The 23,854-nt window shown below is 42.5% G+C and overlaps 1 protein-coding gene across 7 annotated transcripts in view; it reads left to right on the top strand.

The window, feature by feature from the left end:
* LOC134350204 (coiled-coil domain-containing protein 102A-like) overlaps positions 1-23,854 on the top strand; it is a 657,542-nt gene that overhangs the window by 213,472 nt on the left and 420,216 nt on the right. For all 7 annotated transcript variants that reach the window (XR_010018849.1, XR_010018848.1, XM_063055227.1 and 4 more), the window contains exon 5: positions 4,746-4,862. Coding sequence is in view for 5 of the 7 variants with exons in the window: in XM_063055227.1 (XP_062911297.1) it covers positions 4,746-4,862 (117 nt within the window). In the remaining 2 variants the exon portion in view is untranslated. The remainder of the gene's footprint in view (positions 1-4,745; positions 4,863-23,854) is intronic.

Raw genomic sequence — 23,854 nt, 5'->3', positions numbered from 1 at the left:
AGTCTTTCTAAAGCCTCCACATCCTTCTTAAAATAAGGTGACCAGAACTGAACACAATACTCCAAGTATTGTCCAACCAGCGTTTGATAGAGCTGGAATGTTACAGCTCCTGGACACAGCAAAGATGAACAAATAACCCATGTGCAAAAGACACCAAGTTCAAGGTCCAGTTCAGTTTATTGTCATTCAATCGTACACATATGTACTGCCATATGAAACAAAGTTCCTCCGGACCAAGGCGGACAACACAGTATATATAACTCACATACAACACATAAAGTAATATTGCCACTAGTAAATTAATAAATAATGAACATTTCTGACACGTTAAAAAGGAAGTAGTATAATGTCACTGGAGCTACAACTTGTGTAATTTTAGAAAAGTGAAAAAAAATCATAAATATCAAGAACATGAGTAGTAAAGGTCCCGCATGGGAGGTTAGTTAGGAAAATTCAGTCGCTAGGTATACATGGAGAGGTGGTAAATTGGATCAGACATTGGCTCAATGGAAGAAGCCAAAGAGTGGTAGTAGAGAATTGCTTCTCCGAGTGGAGGCCTGTGACTAGTGGTGTGCCACAGGGATCAGTGCTGGGTCCATTGTTATTTGTCATCTATATCAATGATCTGGATGATAATTGGATCAGCAAATTTGCTGATGATACAAAGATTGGAGGTGTAGTAGACAGCGAGGAAGGTTTTCAGAGCCTGCAGAGGGACTTGGACCAGCTGGAAAAATGGGCTGAAAAATGGCAGATGGAGTTTAATGCAGGCAAGTGTGAGGTATTGCACGTTGGAAGGACAAACCAACGTAGAACATACAGGGTTAATGGTAAGGCACTGAGGAGTGCAGTGGAACAGAGGGATCTGGGAATACAGATACAAAATTCCCTAAAAGTGTCGTCACAGGTAGATAGGGTCATAAAGAGAGCTTTTGGTACATTGGCCTTTATTAATCGAAGTATTGAGTATAAGAGCTGGAATGTTATGATGAGGCTGTATAAGGCATTGGTGAGGCCGAATCTGGAGTATTGTGTTCAGTTTTGGTCACCAAATTACAGGAAGGATATAAATAAGGTTGAAAGGATACAGAGAAGGTTTACAAGGTTGTTGCTGGGACTTGAGAAACTCAGTTACAGAGATAGGTTGAATTAGGTTAGGACTTTATTCCCTGGAGCGTAGAAGAATGAGGGGAGATTTGATAGAGGTATATAAAATTATGATGGGTATAGATAGAGTGAATGCAAGCAGGGTTTTTCCACTGAGGCAAGGGGAGAAAAAAACCAGAGGACATGGGTTAAGGGTGAGGGGGGGAAAGTCCAAAGGGAACATTAGGGGGGGCTTCTTCACACAGAGAGTGGTGGGAGTATGGAATGAGCTGCTAGACGAGGTGGTAAATGCGGGTTCTTTTTTAACATTTAACAGATACATGGATGGGAGGTGTATGGAGGGATATGGTCCGTGTGCAGGTCAGTGGGACTAGGCAGAAAATGGTTCAGCACAGCCAAGAAGGGCCAAAAGGCCTGTTTCTGTGCTATAGTTTCTATGGTTCTATGGTTCTAAGTCCTTGAAAGTGAGTCAATAGGTTGTGGAATCAGTTTGATGATGGAGTGAATGAGGTTATCCACTCTGGTTCAAGAGCCTGATGGTTGATGGGTAATAACTGTTTCTGAACCTGGTGGCGTGGGACCTAACACTCCGATACCTACCTCCTGATGGCAGCAGCGAGAAGAGATGATGGCTTGGATTCTGGGGGTCTTTGATGGTGGATGCTGCTCTCCCGCGACAGCGCTCCTTAATTGTCTGTTCATGGGAAGCACTTGAGGACAATTTTGTTTTCATTTTTTCATTTCTTAACACTCCATTCCATCACTTGCTTAATTCCTTCAAAAATGATGATTGCAGTATCTTCCAGTCCAGGGGTTTGTTGACCTTTCAATCCATTGGAGGCTCTTTGAAGGAGCTATTAATTAGTCCCACTTCCTGAATCATTCCTTCTAACCATTCAAACCATGTTAGAAATTTAATACTTTATCTACTATCACATTTCCAGCTAGTATATTTTAAATCAGAATTATTTGCCTGTAAAGCAACTCACCTTTTGCCTAAATCAGTTCTAATTGTTTATTATCATCCCCAATTCTCTCTGTTCCTGCACCCATTTTAAAAGTGCTGTTTAGTTTATACTTCTTCAGTTTACCTTTCCAAGGTATTTCCATACATTGAAAAGCAGAAAAGAAAAAAACCCTCAAAGTTCAAGTAAGTTTATTATCAAAGTGCATATACGTCACTGTGTACTACCCTGAGACTCGTTTTCATGAAGGCATTCACAGGACAGCCAAGAAACACAATGGAATCATTTAAAAGCTAGACCGACAGACAATCATACGAGGGTATAAACGCAGAAGATCCTGGAAATACTCAACAGGTCGGAGTTAACATTTCAGATCAGCAATACGATTTCAGTCTGAAGTCTTAATTTTATTTCTCTCTCCACAGATACTGCCTAAGCTGTTGAGTATTTCTCACCTGCAATCTTGAGTCATTATTACACGTACACTCAGAGACCACTTTATTAAGTACCTACTGTGGCTACTGAGTGGATGTTCATGGTCTTCTGCTGCTGTAGCCTATCCACTTCAAGGTTTAATGTGTTGTGTGTTCGGAGATGCTCTTCTGCAACTCGCTGTTGTAATGTGTGGTTATTTGAGTTACTGTTGCCTTCCTGTTAGCTTGAACTAGTCTGGACATTCTCCTCTGACCTCCCTCATTAACACAGCATTTTCGCTCACAGAACTGCCACTTACTGCAGCTGTTTTGTTTTTCACCCTGTCTGGCACCGACAGTCATTCCACGGTCAAAGTCACTTGGATCACATTTCTTCCCCATTCTGATGTTTGGTCTGAGCAACAACTGAACCTCTTGACTCTGTCTGCATGCTTTTATGCACTGAGTTGCTACCACATGATTGGTTGATTAGATATTTGCATCAAAAATCAGGTGTACAGGCATACCTAATAAAGTGGCCACTGCGTATATGTTGTGTTGTCATGTTTCCCGTAAGATTTGTTATATTCTGGACAAGTTTTATCAATGGAAGTGAGCCAACATTGTAGGCTGCAGTGTTGTTCTATGTTGTAAATAGAACAGCTTTTAACGTCCCCATTTTTGTTGTTATCACTTACAGCTGGAAATCAAGCAGCAAATAAGGTTTAAAAATAAAATTATGATTATATTAATTAAACTAACTTTATCTAAGCCTTTATCATGTTCCGTTGTTTATCACATTGGCTCATTGCTTTTATTATTTTTCTTCCCTTCCTCCCTCCGTCTCTTCCTCATTCTCACCCTCCCTCTCTTCCTCCCTCCCTTCCTCTCTTTCTCCCCCTCTTCTTTTCTTCCCTTCCTCTCTTCCTCTCCCTCTTCTCTTACTCCCCCTCTTCTCTTCCTTCTCCCCTCTTCCTCCCTCCCTGCCTTTCTCCATTCCTTCCTCCTTCCCTCTTCCCTCCCTCTTCCCTCCCTCTTCCTAATCCTCCCATCCTTTCTCTTCTTTTTCCTCCTTTCTCTTCCTTCCCCCCCTTTCTCTTCCTACCCCTCCCACCATCCCTTTGTCCCTTCCTCCCCCTCCCTTCCACCCCCTCCCTTCCTCCCCCTCCCTTCATATCCTTCTCCTTCCCACCTCCCTTCTGGCCTAATGAGCCACACCACCGAGAAACACACCTATTTAACCCTAGCCTAATCGCAGGAAACCTTACAATGGGCAATTCACCTACTCTCCGGTACGTCTTTGGAATGTGGGAGGAAACTGGAGCACCGGGAGGAAACACATGTGTTCGCAAGGAGGATGTAAAAACTCCTCACAGACTGTTCCAGAATTGAACTCTGAACTCCAACTCTGGGAGTTGTAATAACGTTGCACTAACTGCTGTGCTAACGTGGCGCCCTTGGCAAGTCCCAATTAAACGCCTAAGGGACAAAGGTTAGTCCAAAGTAGATACACTTGCAGTTGGCTTTGCAAAGGAAATCTTGACGTTTTAGGTTAATCAAAACTGCGTATTGAATCTAGACGTTCCAAGCTGTATTGTGTTGACAAAAACACACACTGCATCTCAGGGCTGCCATGCTAAGCTCATCTTCATTTTCAAGCTTGTGCATTATTTTAATATTTCTATTTGGTGTGATGTAGATAATGTCATTTCACGGCAGCATGGTGGTTAGCATGCAGCTCGGGGCGTTGGAATTCAGAGTTCATTTCCGACACTGCCTGTAAGGAGCTTGTACGCCCTTCCTGTGATTGCATGGGTTTCATCTGGGCGCTCTGGTTTCCTCCCACATTCCAAAGATGTTAGTAGGTTCATTGGTCACTAAATTGTCCTGTGATTAAGCAAGGGTTAAATATGAGAGTTGCTGGGCAGTGTGGCTTGTTGGGCCGGAGGGGACTGTTCTGTACAGAATCTCTGAAAGTAAAATAAAAAAACAAAAATATATTCATTTTACTAATGCAAAACAAATTATGAAATGGGTATGTTTAATTTTAATATGAATTATGAAGTCATGCTTTGCAAAAGTAGGAGGTTGAATATTTTACATAATTGTGTAAAATAATCAATGTGAATAGAGGAAGTATACTGTGATTTCTTTGGGGAATTGGATGATAAATGTTCAGAACATTCTCCTACAGAATGTAATTAATTGAGGTAGACCCTGGTGACTGTATTAAGAATATCTTGTTCACTCTGCTTCTCAGTTGACCCTTCTCCGTGATGCTCATCAGAATGAGCTTGGGCGAATCTCGGAAGATCTGGAGGATGAAGTCGGAGCACGATCAAACATGGACAGGAAACTGGCTGATCTTCGTGCTGAGGTAGTATTAGACCTTTGTTTTAACTGGTGGCTTAACATGAAAATGCAACAAGATTTCCAATTTAAAAACTTGTCATTGGCGTGAACTTGTTTATCAGCAAAACCGTTTTTCTCTATTAGGACTCTGAGTTAAAAATCTCCGTTCGTAAATTCCAGTCTGTTGGGGGTGACACAGTAGCATAGCGGCTGGAACATTGGTTTACAGCTCCAGCGACCTGGGTTCAATTCCTGGCGCTGCCTGTAAGGAGTTTGTACGTTCACCCTGTGACCGCGTGGGTTTTTTCCCACGTCCCAAAGACATACAGTCGGTTAATTGGTCACATGGATGTCATTGGTTAGTGCAGGCTGGTTGGGTTGGATGGGCCTGTTACCGTGCTGTATTTCTAAATAAATAAAGGAAATAAGGACCTCCAGCACCCAGGGTATGATCTTTTCTCACTGTTACCATCAGGTAGGAGGTACAGAAGCCTGAAGGCACACACTCAGCGATTCAGGAACAGCTCCTTCCCCTCTGCCATCTGATTCCTAAATGGACATTGAACCCTTGGACACTACCACACTTTTTTAAAATATACAGTATTTCTGTTTCTGCACATTTAAAAAAATCTATTCAATATCAATATACATAATTGATTTACTTGTTTATTTATTATTATTATATTTTATTTATGATTTTTTTCTCGGCTAGATTATGTATTGCGTTGAACTACTGCTGCTAATTTAACAAATATCACGTCACATGCCAGTGATAATAAACCTGATTCTGATTCTAAAACCTAGCAATGAAAGCTACTCATCTGAATATTTTTTGAGGACATACATTCTTCCACTATTGGTGAGATTGTAATGCATCAATTTTGTGATCTTAACTCTTCAATATACCATGGAGATACAGGTTTATAATAAACTGTGTATTGTTCAAATGTTGTTATTCAAATTTACAAGGCCATTGCCAGGGCTTGAGGATCTGAGTTATAGGTAAAGGTTGAGCAGGCTAGGACTTTATTCCCTGGAGCGTAGGAGAGTAAGAGGAGATTTGATAGAGGTATAAAGAATTATGAGGGGTACGGATAGGGTAAATGCAAACAGTCTTTCCACACTGAGTTTTTATGAGACCAGAACTAGAGGTTAAGGATGAGATGCCAGCCCAGAGAGACGGATAGGCAAGATGTCGCGAGTCAGGTGAGGTTGGATCGCACTAAACGCTGAGCCGATTTGGAGAGGTTGAAAATGGGTTCTTCGGCAGTGAAATCTAGGCCTGGAGTGATGTGCCGTGGTGAGGCCCAGTTCCTAGTGTGAGGTTCGGACAATTTAAATGCTGGCCCCGATAGACCGGAGGCTCACTCTCTGCGACGCTAAGGCTATGAGACTGCCCCGGCTGCTGTGCTTCGTGTCTGTGAACTGTGTGGCGACTTGCTCTGCTAATATGATGAACTGAATACCAAGGCTTTGGGCCTACTCCACGCTGCTCTGGAGATTTGGATCTAAGGACTCAATTTGTTTCAGAAACCTGTTGCTGTTTCTGGCTTCTATTGTTTGCATGATTTGTTTTGTTTTTATTTCCCTTTTTCTGTGGGAACTGGGGGTTGGTCTTATTTTTTAAAAATTGGGTTCTTTTGGGTTCCTTGCTTTGCGTCTGCTTGTGAAGCAAACAAATCTCAAGGTTATATAATTTATACATTCATTGATAATAAATGCACTTTGGTCTTAATACCTGGTAGGTAGATAACCAGCATTATAGAAATTATTCACTTTTCATTTCCAGTGAAATCAATTTAAATCAATCTGCAAAAGAGTTAAGGACTTTTAAGTATTTATATGTTAGGTTGCAAGCACAGACAATTTGGAAGGTAAAGGGCAATAGAAAGAGTGGTAATTGAAGAATGAAATAAAAATAGATTACAGGTTCTTAAAACTGAGGAGGCGTCTTCAATTCAGTTTTTGATTAAAATCAATGGACAGAGGCCAAGACGATTTAATAAGAAATTTAACAAAACTGTGAGGAACTAAAGACAGGAGGAGTTATTGAAATGCTCAATTGGAAGCTATGTTCTTTTTGTCAGTATTGCACTGCAATAAAACTCCAACGTCTTGAATACTTTAATTTTAATTTATTGATCTAGTAGTGACATTTGACTTTTTTAGACAATACTTCCAGGAATTATTTTTTGTTTAAATAGGAGTTTAAGAATGGCAATTAAGATTAGTAAAGCAAGACCAAACACTATTAAAAAATAATGAAAAAGAAACAAAGATAGTGTTAGTTGCTTATTAGCTGCTTTTTGTACCAATTTATTTGATTTTTGAATTCATTAAACTTATCTTCAATTGAATATTCAAATATAGGAATGTCAAACTGTATTGATTAAAAAAAAGTTTAATTCTAATGGAGAATAAAGGCAGTTGATAGAAACTGCAGCAACAACTAGAACATTTATCCATGCTTGCCATTGTTCTGAATTTTTCTACACAGATTTCTCGATTGCTAAAGACCTATAAGAAAGTTCCTGCAGGGTTGTAAATTAACTCTATAATAGTTCAGGTTCAGATACAGATACATTTATTTATCACATGTACTTTGAGACATACAGTGAAATGCATCGTTTGTGTTAACGACCAGCACAGCCTACGGATGTGTTGGGAGCAGCTCCTGAGTGTCGTCTCACACTCTGGTGCCAACGCAGTGTGCCCACCACGCTCGGCACAACACCACAGAATGCAGTAAACGACAGAACAATAACAGCAAAACCAGCGCTTTTCCTTCCTCCCTCCCACCACACACAGCGACAGTCCTTCAACTCTAGGGCAGGCCTCCAAAAATTGCAAATGGTGCATTCTGCTGCTGCTTCTTATTTCCAAACTAGGATCTAGATTCACGTTCAAATTTATTTATTTGTCACTTGCACATCAAAACCTATAGTGCAAGGTTTGCATTAACAGCCAGCACAACCTAAGGATATTTGGGGATGGGAGGCACGCGAGCCAGTTCTGACATAGCATGCCAGTTTATGCAACCTGCCAGAACAGTTCAGCTAAAACCTTCATTATCTTTCTGAAGGAAGACATCTTACTTTCAAAACTTCGACAACTCCTTTTTGAAGTTCACTGTTTAATTTGTCATCATCGTCTATGTCAGATTCTTATGGTCAAAGTATTGACCATAAGACATAGGAGAAGAATTAGGCCATTCAGCCCATCAAATCTGCTCCAGCATTCCATCCTGGCTGATTTATTAGCACTCTCAATCCTATTATCCTGCTTTCTACCTATAACCTTGATGCTTTTACTGATGAAGAACCTATCAATCCCTGTTTTAAATATACTCAGTGACTTGGCTTTCACAGCAGTCTTGGCAATGAATTCCTTAGATTCACTAGCCTATGGCTAAAGAATTTCCTCCTCATCTCTGTTCTAAAGGAACATCCCCTCTGGTCCTAGACTCCCCTACTACAGGAAACATCCTCTGTGCGTCCACTCTATCTAGGCCTTTCAGTATTCGATAGGTTTCAATGCGATGCCCTCTCATTCTTCGAAACTCCAGTGAGTATGGACCGAGAACCATGAAATGCTCCTCATACGTAAACCCTTTCATTCCTGGGGTCATTCTCGTGAATCTTCTCTGGACCCTTGTGTGACGGGGCCCTGAATTACCCCTCTGAACTGTACTTTTGAAAAGAGAGAGAGAGAGGTGCCCAACACCAAACCTTGTTAAAAAGAGAGAGAAAGAAGGGAGAGAGAGGCAAAGAATGCTCACAGCATGTGTATACTTTCTACAAGGACAACGCCTGCTTAGAAATTCTTGCAGAGAGGGAAGGGAGGAGTTGTTTGAGAGACAGTTGGTATTCAGCACGCGGAGATAAATAGAAGGTCAGATGATAGACCTGGAGACACATGGTTTTGGACACTGAATGAGCTTTGTTGTGCCCACAGAAATGGTGGGTTTTTGGAGGATCGATCAGGTAGATCGATCAGTGGCTCTCACAGTGTGAAAAAGGGTGTGACCGGTGGGAAGTTATTTGTGCCAACCCTCGCCTGGGTTGATAATTCCACCACAGGAGAATGGACTCCTTTGTTGTGGTCACAGTCAGTGACTTCTAAAGGAATTTGAAGGACAACGGGAAGATCGACGGTGTCAGCTCACCTGAAGACTCAACTCTCTCCCTCTCGCTCTCTCTCCATGACTACTCAACTCAATACCACGAACTGAACTTTACTCATCTTCGTAAGACTATCTATTTACCCTTAGATGTGAAGCTTGGTTTTCATATATTTCCACACTTACTTATATATAATCATTGCTAACCTGTTTGATTTAACTGCATTTATATTACTGTATTGCGTAGTTTCTAATAAATACCATTAGTTAATAACAGTACTGGACTCCAAAGTGTTTTCCATTTCTGCTGGATCTTTAACCTGTCACGGGGTCCCTATCAAAATTGGGGCCTGTGTCTGGAATATGAACAAATTGTGTGGGGGCTTGTTTGAATTGACTGGGGGAAATCCCTTTTGATTTGGTTGTGTGGAAAAACAGCAGAAATGGATGTTAGGAAATTTCTGTCATCGCCAAACCCTGTGGTTTTGAAGAGAGCTGAAAAGGATGAGTTGCGGACAATTGTTGAGGAATTGGAACTTAAGACAGTAAAGAAGGATCTGACTAAGGTAGAAATTCAAAGAAAAAAAGTTGAATATTATATTTTGACGAAGCAATTTACTGAGGATGTGTTGAAAATGTTTGCTGAAGGTAAAGTGCTTCCTGAGGCTGAGCTGCAGCTTCAGTTGGAAAAATTAAGAATGGAGCGTGAGTTGCTGCTGAAACAGCTCGGGGCTGGAGAGGCAGACAAATGGAGAGAAGAGGCAGAGTGACAGAGACAGTTTGAGGGGGAGATGTGGCAGCTGAGAGGTTTAGTGTCGGACGCTGATGATTTTTACAACTTGGAAGAGCTTGTTTTGTTTGATGAATTTAAAAGTTGTGTCCCCTATGATGCAAGGGCATACCTAGATGAAGAGGATGCCGCTACCCTGCGGGGGTCCGCTAAGAAAGCAGACAAAGTTGTTTTAACCCACGAGGTTGAGTTTCCTCCAGATGAGAGTTACCTAGAGAGTAGCTGGGAGGTTCAGGGTGACCTTGAATTTGAAACTGGGGCAAGTGATGAAAGCCCAGAAGAGGCAGCTGTCCAGATTGCCTGTGTTCAAGTTGTGAAGTACCTGTGGATTCACAGGGTACTGAACCTTGTGTTGAAGCTCAGTTAAGGTCTGAGGTGTCTGACTTGGTTGGAAAGGAATGCAGTTCTTTTGTGTTAGATGGTTTTGGTTCAGTGAATAAGGGGTTAACCTTGGTATCAGTGGAAATTGAGAATTCTCAGTCACTTGTATTAGACAGTGTTCTAAAAGTTAGTGATGAGATAAAAATTCGTGATGTAAGTGTTGCTGAAAATATTGAGAAAAGGGACTGAGACTTTTGAATAAAGTACTTGTGAAGGTTGGATTGGTTTTGCGACCTTTGACCCTGCTTGCAGGATAAGGGCCTACTGAAGAAGTAAGTGCCACTCTGTTGAATTTTGTTTTGACATTGGGAGGTAAACACCTTCAAGGTTATGATGTTATTCACGATGATGTTGTGGAGAAGAAGGAGGATTGTTATGGTTTTGAGGAGATGTCACTGGTGGAAGTTGTTATGGAGACAAGTCGAAATAAAGGTCATAGAAATGAGATAAATGGATTGTTTGGCCTCTTCCATAATGTACACATGATTTTTATAAGTCTGGTGATGGTGCTAAGTTTAGTAAACTATATGGGGAGGTTGACACCTCTCCAAGGTATGGTTGATTTAACAATTCAACTAATGAGCCAAGCTGTTGCTAATGATCCACACAGAAAGACTGATGTTTATCCCACATGCGCAGTTGCTCGAAGCATGTTTAGGAAGTCTGCTGTAGCAAAACCAGGGGTTTAAGGTATGATGATCTGCCACAGACTTCTCTATCTTCCATGTTACAACAGGATTTGGAGGGTAAGGTGTATGAGAAAGGTTTGTCCTTATCGAGGAAGGAATTTATAAAGGAACAGAATAAAGATTCTGAAATGGTGGCTTTAAAGGAGACAGCTTTCACAGGAGAGGGGGTTCAGAATGAGTCAGTGGGATACTACCTTAAAGATGGGGTGCTGATGAGGAACTGGATACCAGCCACTGTGCCTGCAAGTGAGGACTGGGCCACTGAACATCAGGTAGTCGTTCCAAAAGTTTACAGGACTGAATTGTAAACATGGCTTACGGTATGCCTTTAGGTGGACATTTTGGAATGAGAAAGACTCAAATGGAATTATGAAGGAATTCTACTGTCCTAATTTAAGAGAGGATGTTGTGAATTTTTGCAGGACTTGCCATACCTGCCAGGTTGAGGGGAATCTTACTCAGGTTATTCAAGTAACACCACTTAAACCGATACCTGCTTTTGGTGAACCTTTTTCTAGGGTCATAGTGGATTGTGTAGGCCCATTGCTAAAGACTGCAGCTGATCATCAGTATCTGTTAACAATTATGTGTGCTGTGTCTAGGTTCCCTGAAGCTGTGCCTCTTGGAAACATCAAGGCCAAGACTGTGGTAGATGCATTCAGTAAGTTTTTCACACTGATAGGTCTGCCCAAAGAAACTCAATTTGACCAGGGTAGTAACTTTACTTCGAGAACATTCCAGGGGATAGTTGGAGAACTGGGAGCTAAGCACATTGTGTCATCTGCATATCACACAGAGTCCAAGGGAGCCTTGGAACGGTTCAACTCCACTCTTAAGACCATGATTAAAACATATTGTGTGAAAAATGGGAAAAACTGGGATGAGGGGGTTCCCCTACTCTTATGTGCTGTTGGAGATATGATTCAAAAATCATCGGTGAGTAGTCTGTTTAAACCTGTGTTTGGTCACAGGCCAAAAGGACCTTTGACCCTACTCAGAGAACTGTGGTCTAATTTGGAAATATGGGTCAATATGCGGAAGAGATTTAATAAGGTTTGTGACCTTGCAAAGGAAAGTTTGCAGAATGTTCAAATTAAAATAAAACACTTGTTTGATAGGATAACATCTACGGGTACTGTTATGAAAACAAATGGAGTCGTGGAGGCTGGAAATGAAATGAAAAATCATTTTAACCCACTGAATCTAGCATCAACAAGGTTTAAGAATCCCATTGTTTTGAAAAATATTACTGACAAGGTCTATCAGTTGGAACTTACACTGCAAAAACAATTGAAGGAATTAATTAGCAAGCATAAAGATTTATTCCCTGACATTCCAAGACAGTGTACAGCTAAAGTGCATGATGTCATAGTAAATTCTGTCCAGCTCATCAAAGAGCATCCTTACAGAATGAATTTAGAGGAAAGTAAAATGGTTGAACAAGAAGTTGGAAACAAGAAGGAACAAAGAAAGAGAGTGGGTGACTGTATTGATAGAGTAGGAAAGGCTAAGTACCTGACAAAAATTGACTTGTTAAAAGGATATTGGGGTGTTCCTTTAACAGAAAGAGCTAAAGAGATATCAGCATTTGTGACACCATCTGGACTGTATGAATATAGTGATTTACCCTTCGGGATGAAAAATGCTCCGGGGACATTGCAAAGAATGATCAATTCTGTGATTAGAGGTTTAGAAAACACAGGGGCTTACATCGATGATTTAGTGGTCTGGAATGACATGTGGGAAGAGCATATTGCAGGGGTAGAAAAATTGTTTAAAAGGCTGTCCAAGGCCAAACTTACCGTGAACCTTGATAAGAGTGAGTTTGGTCATGCCACAGTTACATATCTGGGCTATGTTGTAGGCCAGGACTAACTGGCTCCTGTACAGGCCAAGGTTCAAGCTATTGCTGAGGTTCTTATTCCAACCAGCAAGAAAGCTTTAAGACGATTTTTGGGAATGGTTGGGTATTATCATAAGTTTTGTCAGAACTTTGCTGATATCGCTCTCCCCCTAGCAAAACTCCGAGGGAAGAGTGAAAAATTTGTATTGAGTGATCTTTGCCAGGAGGCACTTGAATGTCTGAAAACCACCCTGTGTTATCATCCTGTGTTCAAGGCACCTGACTTTTCCAAGCCATTTTCTACAGCAACAGACGCTAGTGATGAAGCTGCTGGAGCAGTACTGTTACAGAAGGGAGTGGATGACATTGAACACACAGTAATCTATTTCGAAAGAAATTTACTGGGCACCAGAAGAATTATTCCACTGTTGAAGAGGAATTACTAGCACTTATTCTGAATTTACAACATTTTGAAGTTTATGTTTGTTCTGCCCAGAGACCACTTGTGGTTTACACGGATCATAATCCGTTGGTGTTTCTAACTAAGATGGAGGATAAGAATAGAAGGTTATTAAATTAGAGTCTGATATTGCAGGAATATGACCTGACAATCAAACATGTGAAAGGTACTGACAATATTATAGCTGATTGTTTATCCAGGTGTTAAGTTAGAAATTGTACACGTTTTTGCTCTGTCATCTGATGATTATACATGTATTGTTTCAAACTCTGAAATTTCCAGTTAAACAAAAATTTTGCCTTCGTCAAAATTTTTTTTGAAGGAAGGGGGTGTGATGGGGTTCCTGAATTACCCCTATGAACTGTACTTTTGAAAAGAGAGAGAGAGAGAGGTGCCCAACACAAACACCTTGTTAAAAAGAGAGAGAGAGATGAAGACTGCTCACAGCATGTTTATACTTCCTACAACGACTCCGCCTGCTTGGAAATTCTTACGAGAGGGAAGGGAGGAGCTGTTTGAGAGACAGTTGGTATTCAGCATGGGGAGGTAAATAGAAGGTCAGATGATAGACCTCAGACACATGGTTTTGGACGCTGAATGAGCTTTGTTGTGCCCACAGAAAAGGTAGGTTTTTGGAGGATCGATCAGTGGCTCTCGCAGTGTGAAAAGGGGTATGACCAGTGGGGAGTTATTTGTGTGGCTAACCCTCACCTGGGTTGATAATTCCTCTACAGAATAATGGTCCCCTTTGTTCATAGTCGGTGACTTCTAAAGGAACTAGAGGACAACGGGAAGATCGACGGTGTCAGCTCACCTGAAGACTCAAATCTCTCCCTCTCTCTGTCCATCACTACTCAACTCAATACCATGAACTGAACTGAATTTTTTAGCAATACTGGGCTCCAAAGTGTTTTCCATTTCTGCTGGTTCTTTAACCCGTCACGGGGTACAAGACACTTGCAAATGGTAACACGTAATTTCTTAGATTAAGGGCCCAAAATTGCACACAATATACTTGGACATTTAAATTGTATTTAATATCATAAACCTGTTTAGGTACCAAAAATATACAGTATACTATAGCCTCCCATAGTAATCATTTCTCAAATATAAATATTTTGCTCCTAACTTTAAATACTGGTAGCAGTGCCCTTTTCATTTTCCCTGTGCCTGCTTTTTTGATATCATTCGTGGGTCTGCATTATTTTGTGAACAGCTATCTTCTGATCTTCCTCCTATTCTGTGTAATAATAATTCGGGCTTGTTTTCTTTGAAGTGAGGGGAACTGAGGGGTGACCGGAAAGAGGTATATTAAATGACAGCAGCATAGGGTGGATAATCAGAATCTTTTCCCCATGGTAAAGGCATTAAAAACAAAAGAGTATGATCTGAAGGTGAGAGGGAATACTTTTAAAGGAGATCTTAGGGTTAAGTTCTCTATACAGAGGATGGTTGATATCTGGCAGGTACCGCCTGGTGGAGAAAGTACAATTATTATGTTTAAGAGACGTTTAGGCAGGCGATTGAATAGACAAGGCATAAAAAGATATGGAACCGTCTAGCATGCCATGATTTAACCCTAGCCTTGCCATGGGACAATTTTACAATGACCAATTAACCTACCAATCAGTACGTCTTTGGACTGTGGGAGGAAACCGGGGCAGCCGGAGGAAAACCATGTCATCACGAGGAGAATGTACTGGCAGCGGCAGGAATTAAACTCTGGTCACCTGAACTGTAAGTTATTGAGCTAACGGCTACACTACTGTGCCCTCATTTTAAAAGGCTCTCCATAGTAGACTCCTCGAGAAAGTCAGGAGAGCATGGGATATAGGTAAACTTGACTGTGTGGTTTCAGATTTGGCTTGCATGGAAGGCAGAGGGTGGAAATCGATGGAGCGTGTTCTGCCTGGATGTTAGTGACCATGGAAGATGGAGGGTGGAAGTAGATGGATTTTATTCTACCTGGAGGTTTGTGAGTGTGGAAGGCAGTGGTTTGAGTTAGATGAGTGAATTATGTCTGGAGGTTTGTAACCATGAAAGGTGGAGGATGGAAGTAGGTAGATTGTATTCTGCCTGAAGATCAGTAACCAGGGATGTTCTGCTCTTTGTGATTTTTATAAATGACTTGGATGAGGAAGTGGGAGGATGGATTAGTAAGTTTGCAGATGACACAAAGCTTGGGGGAGTTGTGGATAGTGTAGGGTTTTGTTGGAGGTTGTACCAGGGCATCTTGTTTCCTTACAGTGTAGAATAGACCCCTTCGAGCCACGCTGCCCGGTAAACCCCGATTTAATCCTAGCCTAATTACTGGGCGATTTACGATGACCAATTAACCTAACAACCAGCATTTCTTTGGACTGCAGGAGGAAACCCACGTGGTCCCGGAGAGAACAAACAAACTCCTTACAGCCAGCAGTGGGAGTTGAACCTGGGTTGCTGGTGCTATAGAGCGTTGTTCAAACCACTACGCCACTGTGCCAACCTCAAAAGGATGCAGAGCTGGGCTGAGGAGTGGCAGATGGAGTTCAACCCAAAAAAGTGTGTAGTGGTTCGCTTTGGATGGATGAATTGGAGAGTAGAATGCAGGGTTAATAAACACAAGAGATTCTGAAGATGCTGGAAATCCAGAGTAACACACTTAGCTGGAAGAACTTAGCAGGTCAGGCAACATCTATGAAAATGAGCAAACAGTCGACATTTCGGGCCAAGGCTCCTCTTCAGGTCTGGAAAGGAAGGGGGAAGGTGGCAGAATAAAATGGTGGGGGAGAGGAAGGAGGACAATCTGGAAGTTGATGGGTGAAGCCAGGTGGATGGGAAAGGTAAAGAGCTGGAGAAGAAGGAACCCTATAGGCGAGGAGAGAGGGCTGTAGGAGAAAGAGAAGGAAGTGATAGGCAGGTGAAAAGAAGGTGTAAGAGGCCAGAGTGGGGAATAGAAGAAGAGGGAAAGGGGTGGGAAAGATTCTGAAAGGAGAAATCAATTTTCATGTCATCGGGTTAGAGGCTACCTAGATGGAATATAAAGGTTGCTCCTCCACCATGATAGTGGCCTCATCTTGGCAAAACAGGAGGTTATGGACCGACATGTTGGAATGAGTATGAGGATGGGAATTAAAATGGTTGGCCACTGGGAATCCCAGTTTGGGCAGCTGGAATGGAGGTGCTCGACAAAGCGGTCCCCCAATTTACGTCAGGTCTCACCAATATAGAGGAGGCCACGTCGTGAGCACCAGATACAATTGATGACTCCTGCAGATTCACAGGTGAAGTATTACCTTACCTGGAAGGACTGTTTGGGGCCCTGAATGGAGGTAAGGGAGAAGGTAAGAGGGCAGGTGTAGCATTTTGATCACTTGCAGGGCTATGGGCCAGGTGGAAGATTACTGGGGAGGGACGAATAGACAAGGGAATCTTGGAGGGAGTGATCCCTGCGGAAAGCGGAGAGTTGTGGGAGGTAACATTGGATCCTGTTGAAGATGGCGGATGTTGCAGATAATGATGTGTTGGATGCAGAGGCTCATGCGGTGGTAGGTATGGACAAGAGGAACTCTATCCCTGTTACAAGGTCGGGAAGATGGGGGGAGAACAGATGTCCAGGAAATAGAGGAGATACGGGTGATGGCAGCATCAATGGTGGAGGAAGGGAAACCCTGTTCCTTGAAGCAGGCTGACATCCTGGAAACGAAAGCTGCATTTTGGGAACAGATGTGGCAAAGACAAAAGGAACTGAGAAAAGGGAAGAGCATTCTTCCAGGAGACAGGGTGGGAAGAAGTACAGTCAAGATAGCTGTGGGAATCAGTAGGTTTATAAAAGATGTAGGTAGATAGTTTGTATCCAGACAGCTGTAGTGCAGGAAGTCTTGGAAGCCATTACCATGGAAGGCTTAGAAAATGAACTGTTCTATGTAGCCAATGAAAAGGCAGGTATAGCAGGGGTCCATGTGGGTGCCCATGGCTACCTCTTGAGTCCGGAGAAAGTGGGAGGAGCTGAAGGAGAAATCGTTGAAGGTGAGACTAGTTCTGCCAGATGGAGGAGGGTGGCGATGGAGGGAAACTTGTTGGGTCTTTTGTTGAGAAAGAAGAGGAGAGCTGTAAGGCCTTCCTGATGGGTGATAGAAATGTATGGGGACTGGAAATCCGTGGTGAAGACGATGTGATTAAGGCTAGGGAATAGAAGTCTTAGCTTGCTCAGCCTATCCTCATAAGACATGCTCTCCAGTTCAGGCAGCATCCTGGTAAATCTCTTCTGCACCCTCTCTAAAGCTCCTACTAGCTTCTTTTAATACAGCGACCATAACTGACTGCAATTTTCCAACATGGTCTAACCAGGGTTTTATAGACTTGCAACTGTCATAGTCCGGTCCGTGAAGTCCATATTCCGGTTCATGGTCCGGTCCATCGACCCTTGCTCTAGGTTTTCCTATCTACCCTGTTTCTGTCTTGTTGAGCTTTAATTGAGTCAGCTGATGCTAGTTGGGGCTGGCTGCATAAATACATCCAGACACCAGGGCGTGGTGGCTGGATTGTTCTTGTCCTTACTCCTTGTATCCCTTCCCCTGCCTTCTGTTTCCTCGCCTGAAGCCTTGCCTTGCCTTGCCTTGTCTTGCCGGTAACTCTCGCCTCGCCTGAAGTTCTGTCTCGCCTTGCTTTGCCAGTAACCTTGCCTTGTCTTGCTGTCTGGTCCTGGAGCGACCCTGTACCTAGCTCCTTTCCTGTCCCTTGCCTCCGCCCAGGTAAGCCAGGCTGTCTTGCCGTTATCTGGGGTTGGTTCTGTCCCTTCCTGTCCCTTGCCTCTGTCGGGTGGTGATCCGTGCCCTGTCCAGGATGAGCCTGCCAAGCCTCGCCTCAAGTCTCCAGCCTCCAGCCTCTTGCCAAGCCAAGCCAAGTCTCTAGCCTCTAGCTTCTAGCCTGAAGACTCCAGCCTCGTCCTTGCCTAGTTCTGGGGTCCGAGCCAGAGGCAAGATCCAGGTACTGGGTCCTTGTCCAGTCTCTGGCTCGGAGTCCAAGCCCGGGCTCCTAGCTCTCTTGTTCAGTCCTGTTCCAGGTTCCTGGTTTTCCTGTCCGTGTCCTTGCCATCCCCTTGTATCCTAGTCCTGTCCCTAGTACTTCAGTGTCTGTGTCTTGCACTTGGGTCCGTTCCCAGCCACCACCTTATGACAGCAACATTACATCACGGCTCTTGAACTCAATCCTCCAACGAATGAAGACGAACAGACCACACGTCTTCATAACAACACTATCAACTTGCATGGCAACTTTGAGAGATCTATTGATGTGGATCCCAATATCCCTCTTTTCCTACACATTGCCAAGAATCTTGCCATTATCAAAGTCAAAGTAAATGGATTATCAAAGTACATATACAATATGTGACCATATATTGCCCTGTGATTCATTTTCTTACAGGCATTCATAGCAAAAATGAAGAAACACTATAGAATTTATGAAAATCTATACATAGGGAAGAACTGACAAGCAACCACTGTGCAATAGAAGACAGATTGTGCAGATTGGAAAAACAAATAGATAGCTAGTGAGAACATGAGTTGTAGAGTCCTTGAAAGTGAGTCTGTAGGTTGTGAAATCAGTTCAGAGTTGAGTTGAGTGAAGTTATCCACGCCGGTTCAGGAGTCTGGTGGCTGTAGGATGATAACTGTTTGTGAACTGGATGGTGTTGGACATAAGGTTCCCGTACCTCCTGCCTGATGGTTGTAGTGAGAAGGGAGCATGGGCTGGGTGTGGGGATCTTTGGCGATAGATGCTGCATTTCTCATAGTTGTGTGGAATGGTGGGAAGGGCTTTGCCTGTGATGCACTGGACTGTATTTACCACTTTTCCGATCTTGGGCACTGGTGTTTACATACTAGGCTTCAACTATTCCCAGTTCTAGTGAAAGGCTACCAATCTAAAACATGAGGTTAAGGCTTCTTATTACAGAGGCTGTCTGGAGGCTGTCTGACCTACTGCACAGTTTCAGTTTTGAATCACAGAATACCTTCTCTTTTTATCTCTGAAAATTAAAGTTCCAGCTTATTCAACCATTGTTCATGTCTACTAGGCACATTATGTTTAAAAACCTGCAACTGGGAAAAGTTTTCAGTTTTTAATGTGATTTATCCTGAGAGCATAACAACAAACTTAAAGATATAAACTGCACAGCAGATCTCACAAAAAGCAATTAAAAGAAAATCAGCATAATTGCTGCGAAACACCCGAAAGATGGCTGTTCCTTGCCAAACCTTATAACCTAGTCATACTTTAAAGAGAACTTGGAATTTTGACCCTATTTTAATACAGGAGTAGAAATCTGTAAATATAAATAAGGAATCATTTCTCGCCCATTTAATGTATTAAAATGATAAACATATTATCAGAGAATTGCAGTTTTTTAAGTAGTTTAAGGGTGTTTTAAAACAGGTCCATCATAGACACAGTAAAATGTCTACTTTTTGAGAAATTCCACATTCAGCCTGCAAAATAAAATATTCCAGGGTATCATTCTAAATATACAAAAGACTTTTAGTATTTCATGAGAGAGGGAAAGCACTATCGCATTCCATCCATTGACTGCTATCTTTGTCCTTATTATGTGTAATCTCAGATGGTTTCAGTTGGCAAGATATGGTTTCTTGACTTGTGGAAGTCACACAGGTAAGGCTGTAGGATGGGGAGAGAGCAGGCAAGAGCTGCACGATTTTACAAGCTGCAGCTTGTAAATCGGAAGGCATTGCAGGATTAGGGGCAAGTAGAACATGCCGTTGAGGCTAGTCGCAAGTAGATTTAGATTTATTTATCACAGGTATATCTGGACATGCAGTGAAATGTGCCATTTGCGCCTACAAATAAGAGATCCTAAGGATGCGCAGGGAACAGCTTGCAAGTGCCACCAGCATAACATGGCCACAGTGCTCGGCAGAACAACACAGAACACAACAAAACAGAACATACCAAGCAGCAAGGCAATAGTGAAACAAGCTCCATTTCTCCTCCCCATGCACATGCACTGTCCTCTATCCCTGTGACAGATTGTCTTCATCCTGCAGCAGTCTTGTGGATTCGCAGACACTGGGTCCTGACTTCCCTAATGGACTCATAGGGATTCTCAGACCCAGGCTCCGCCCAGCGGGACTCCGCATCTAGACTTCTAATTGACTTTTGGGATTCACCTTGGACCTCCAGTCGACCTTTGGGTTTCAATCTGGAGCTCTTATTGCCCTTCAGGATTTGATCCTCAGTATAGATCGAGGACATGCAGACGATGGCGAATGAGGACCCTGGATAAGGTCCCGAACTCCAGGCTTTGAACGCTGCACTCACCAGTGACGGGACCCCGAAAACTATGCCTCGAACTCCAGCCTCGCTGATGGTATGACCCTGAAGTGATCTGCTACTGTCTGGAAATCGGTCACACCCTCCCCGCTGGCCTTCGAAGACAGAGTGGAGGGTTAGATTCTGTCCTGTCCTCCAATTCCCCCACTTCCCTGTCCATAAACCCTAACCTGACCCCTGGTTCCTCTTCCTGTTGCAAAAACCCTAAAATAAATAGCCAAGTCTGAGCTGTGACCTCAGAGGAGATCACAGCTCAGTGCCATCTCTTCTCACAGGCCTCTGCCCAACCTGAACCAGTGCTTTCTATTTCACATTGATTGCAAAGGTTTTCTCCTTTGAGCCAATTCAACCACAGTCATTCCATTGCCGATCGACTGTTCATGTGACACCTTTACCTGAGAGGGAAAGGGAAGCATGTTAGTGAGGTTATTGCATTGTGCTTGAGTAGTGTGTTCTCCTTAGCTGAAACAAAGGCAGTGTGTGAAAGCTGGGAGATGAAGGAGTTAACAGGCAAAGGAGTGTTGAGTGAAGGAACGTGCACTGCAATATATAAATATCATTAACACAAGAGATTCTGCAGATGCTGGAAATCCAGAGTAACGCACATAAAATGCTTGAGGAACTCAGCAGGTCAGGCAGCATCTATGAGGTGGAATAAGCAGTCAGTGTTTCAGGCCTTCAACAGGATTGGAAAGGAACGGGAAAGAAACGAGAATAAGAAGGTTGTGTTCCTCCAGCATTTTGAGTGTATACGCTCAGTGGCCACTTTATTAGGTACACCTGTAAACATTAATGCAAATATCTAATCAGCTAATCATGTGGCAATTCAATGCATAAAAACACACAGACTTGGTCAAGAGATTCAGTTGTTGTTCATACCAAGCATCAGGATGGGGAAGGAATGTATCTAAGTGACTTTGACCATGGAATTATTATTGGTGCCAGATGGAGTATCTCAGAAACTGCTGATCTCCTGGGATTTTCATGCATGATGGTTTCTAGAGTTTAAAAAAAACATCTGGTATGCAGTAGTTCTGTTGGCAAAAATGCCTTGATAATAAGAGAGATCAGAGGAGAAAGGTCAGACTAGTTCAAGCTGACCAAATAATCATGTGTTTTAACAGTGGTGTGCAGAAGAGCGTCCCTGAATGCACAACACTTTGAAGCTTGAAGTGGATGGGCTACAGCAGCAGAAGTCAATGAACATGCACTCAGTGGCCACTTTACTAGGTACAGGTGGTACCTAAAAAAGTGGCCACTGTGTGTAAACGTCAATTCTGTGTCCTGCTTGATGGAGATTGTTATTATATGAGCGGGTGGGGATGTATTTCAATGAGCTAGTTCTGTTTCTGAGCCAACTAAAGGCGAATTGACCTTGACCACACATGTGAAGACATTAACCTGCACAGGAACACTGGATTCGCTCTTGACATTGACTCTGTTTCTGCTGCTGATTAACTTGTGCTCTTTGTGAACAGAGCTTATCTCTCCTTACAACTTTACGTACATGAGAATGAGCTTAATGTATGAGGAGCATTCGAGGGCTCAGAGATTATTTTAGCTGGAGTTTAGAAGTTTGGCGGTGGGGGTGAATCTCATTGAAACCTATTGAACATTGAAAGGCCTAGATGGAGTGGATGTTGAGAGGATGTTTCTTGTGGTGGATTAGTCTAGGGCACGAGGGCACAGCCTCAGAATAGAAGCATGTTCCTTTAGAACAGAGATGAGGAGGAATTTCCTTAGTCAGAGTATGGTCAACCTGTGGAATTCTTTGCTACAAACGGCTGTTGAGGCCAAGTTATTGAATATATTTAAGTTGGAGGTCGATAGGTTCTTGATTAATAAGGGTGTCAAAGGTTATGGCAGGAGGCAGGAGAGTTGGATTGAGAAGGATAATAAATCAGCCATGGTTAGATGATAGAGCAGACTTGATGGGCTGAATGGCCAAATTGTGATCTTATGTTTTATGGTCTTATCCATTAGTATTGGAGCAATATCTTAAAATTATAGAAAGGAGAAGTGAGAATTTGTCTGAAGGTGTTAGTTCATTCCTTTTCTCTGTGCTCTCATCTGTGAAATGATACCTATTAAATATTTGCAGACACAAGACACCTTCTGATATAAAACCCATCACTGACAACCTCTGAGTGACAGTAGCCACTCCAGAAACTGAGTATAGGCCAGCAGTAAGTGATTAGTATTGGGTGGTTGCTATAGTCACGAGAATGAGATCTGATATAAATTTTATGTGTTAACCCCACTGACTCATATAAGCAGTGTTTTCTGTTTCTCTTACTTGTTTTTGGTGGATTCAGATTCATTTTATTTATCACACTTACATCAAAACATTCGCTGAAATGCATTGATTGCTTTAACAACCTACATAACTTAAAGATATGCTGGGGCCACAAGTGAGGCCACACATTCTGGCCTCAGCATAGCATTCCCCCAATGCTCGGCAGAACAACACTGAACACAATAAACAGAGCCCAGTAAGCAACAAAGCAACAGCAAAAATAAGCCTTGTTCCTCCCTCCCACCCACCCGTCCACACACATAGACAATCCATCAATCCCATGATAGTCCGTCTACGGCCTCCTGCCTCCAGTGGACTCGCAGAGTCACAGATCTTGGGCTTTGACTTCCTCAGGGGACTCAAGGTTCTGGCTGTCGGGCTTCAACTTCTGGACTTACGATTGTCCTTCGTGCTTCAATCTTCAGAAACAACCTCAAGACTGTGTCATAAATAGCATCTCTTGTTGAGGATGTACTGCTTTGAAAGTATTCTTCCTGTTCTTTTTTCTGAATGAAAATTAATGAAGGCTAACAGGTGATGTGCTTTAGTTGTTCTATCTCTTCATGTGGCAATTAAATTCTTGCTTATGTCCTGTGGGGTTATGCGGATTACTCAGTGCCTGAAGAAAATCATCAGTCAAAGAATGAGGATCCTTATCACTGTGCTGCATAATCAAACTTCCACAGATTAATTTTCTGTAGTTCATTTTTAAAATGTACTGTTTAAAAAGACTGCATGAACATTAGGAATTAATTCATTCCACTGTGGAATTAGTGTGAACATCTCTACAATATGAATCATAGGTGATATATTACTCAGAGATCTTCTGCTTAATTTCCTTATCCCCTCGACATTAAGTTTAGTGCCATCAGAACTCCATAATTAGTGAAGTATTTTAGTGCTTACAGGATGCTGAAATTCACAGGAACTTTACTCTCTCACTTTGACACCTCATTTTTCACGTTCACCTAAAGAGATCCGTTAACTAGTCCATGGAAAAATAATCTACACTCAGTGGCAACCTTATTAGGTACACCTGTACATCTGGTTATTATCGCAAATATCTAATCAGCCGATCGTGTGGCAGCAACTCAATGCATAATGGCATG

Source organism: Mobula hypostoma, chromosome 1 (genome assembly GCF_963921235.1).
Source record: "Mobula hypostoma chromosome 1, sMobHyp1.1, whole genome shotgun sequence".
NCBI classification, from domain to species: Eukaryota; Metazoa; Chordata; class Chondrichthyes; order Myliobatiformes; family Myliobatidae; genus Mobula; species Mobula hypostoma.
This window is presented reverse-complemented; position numbering and strand designations above follow the sequence as displayed.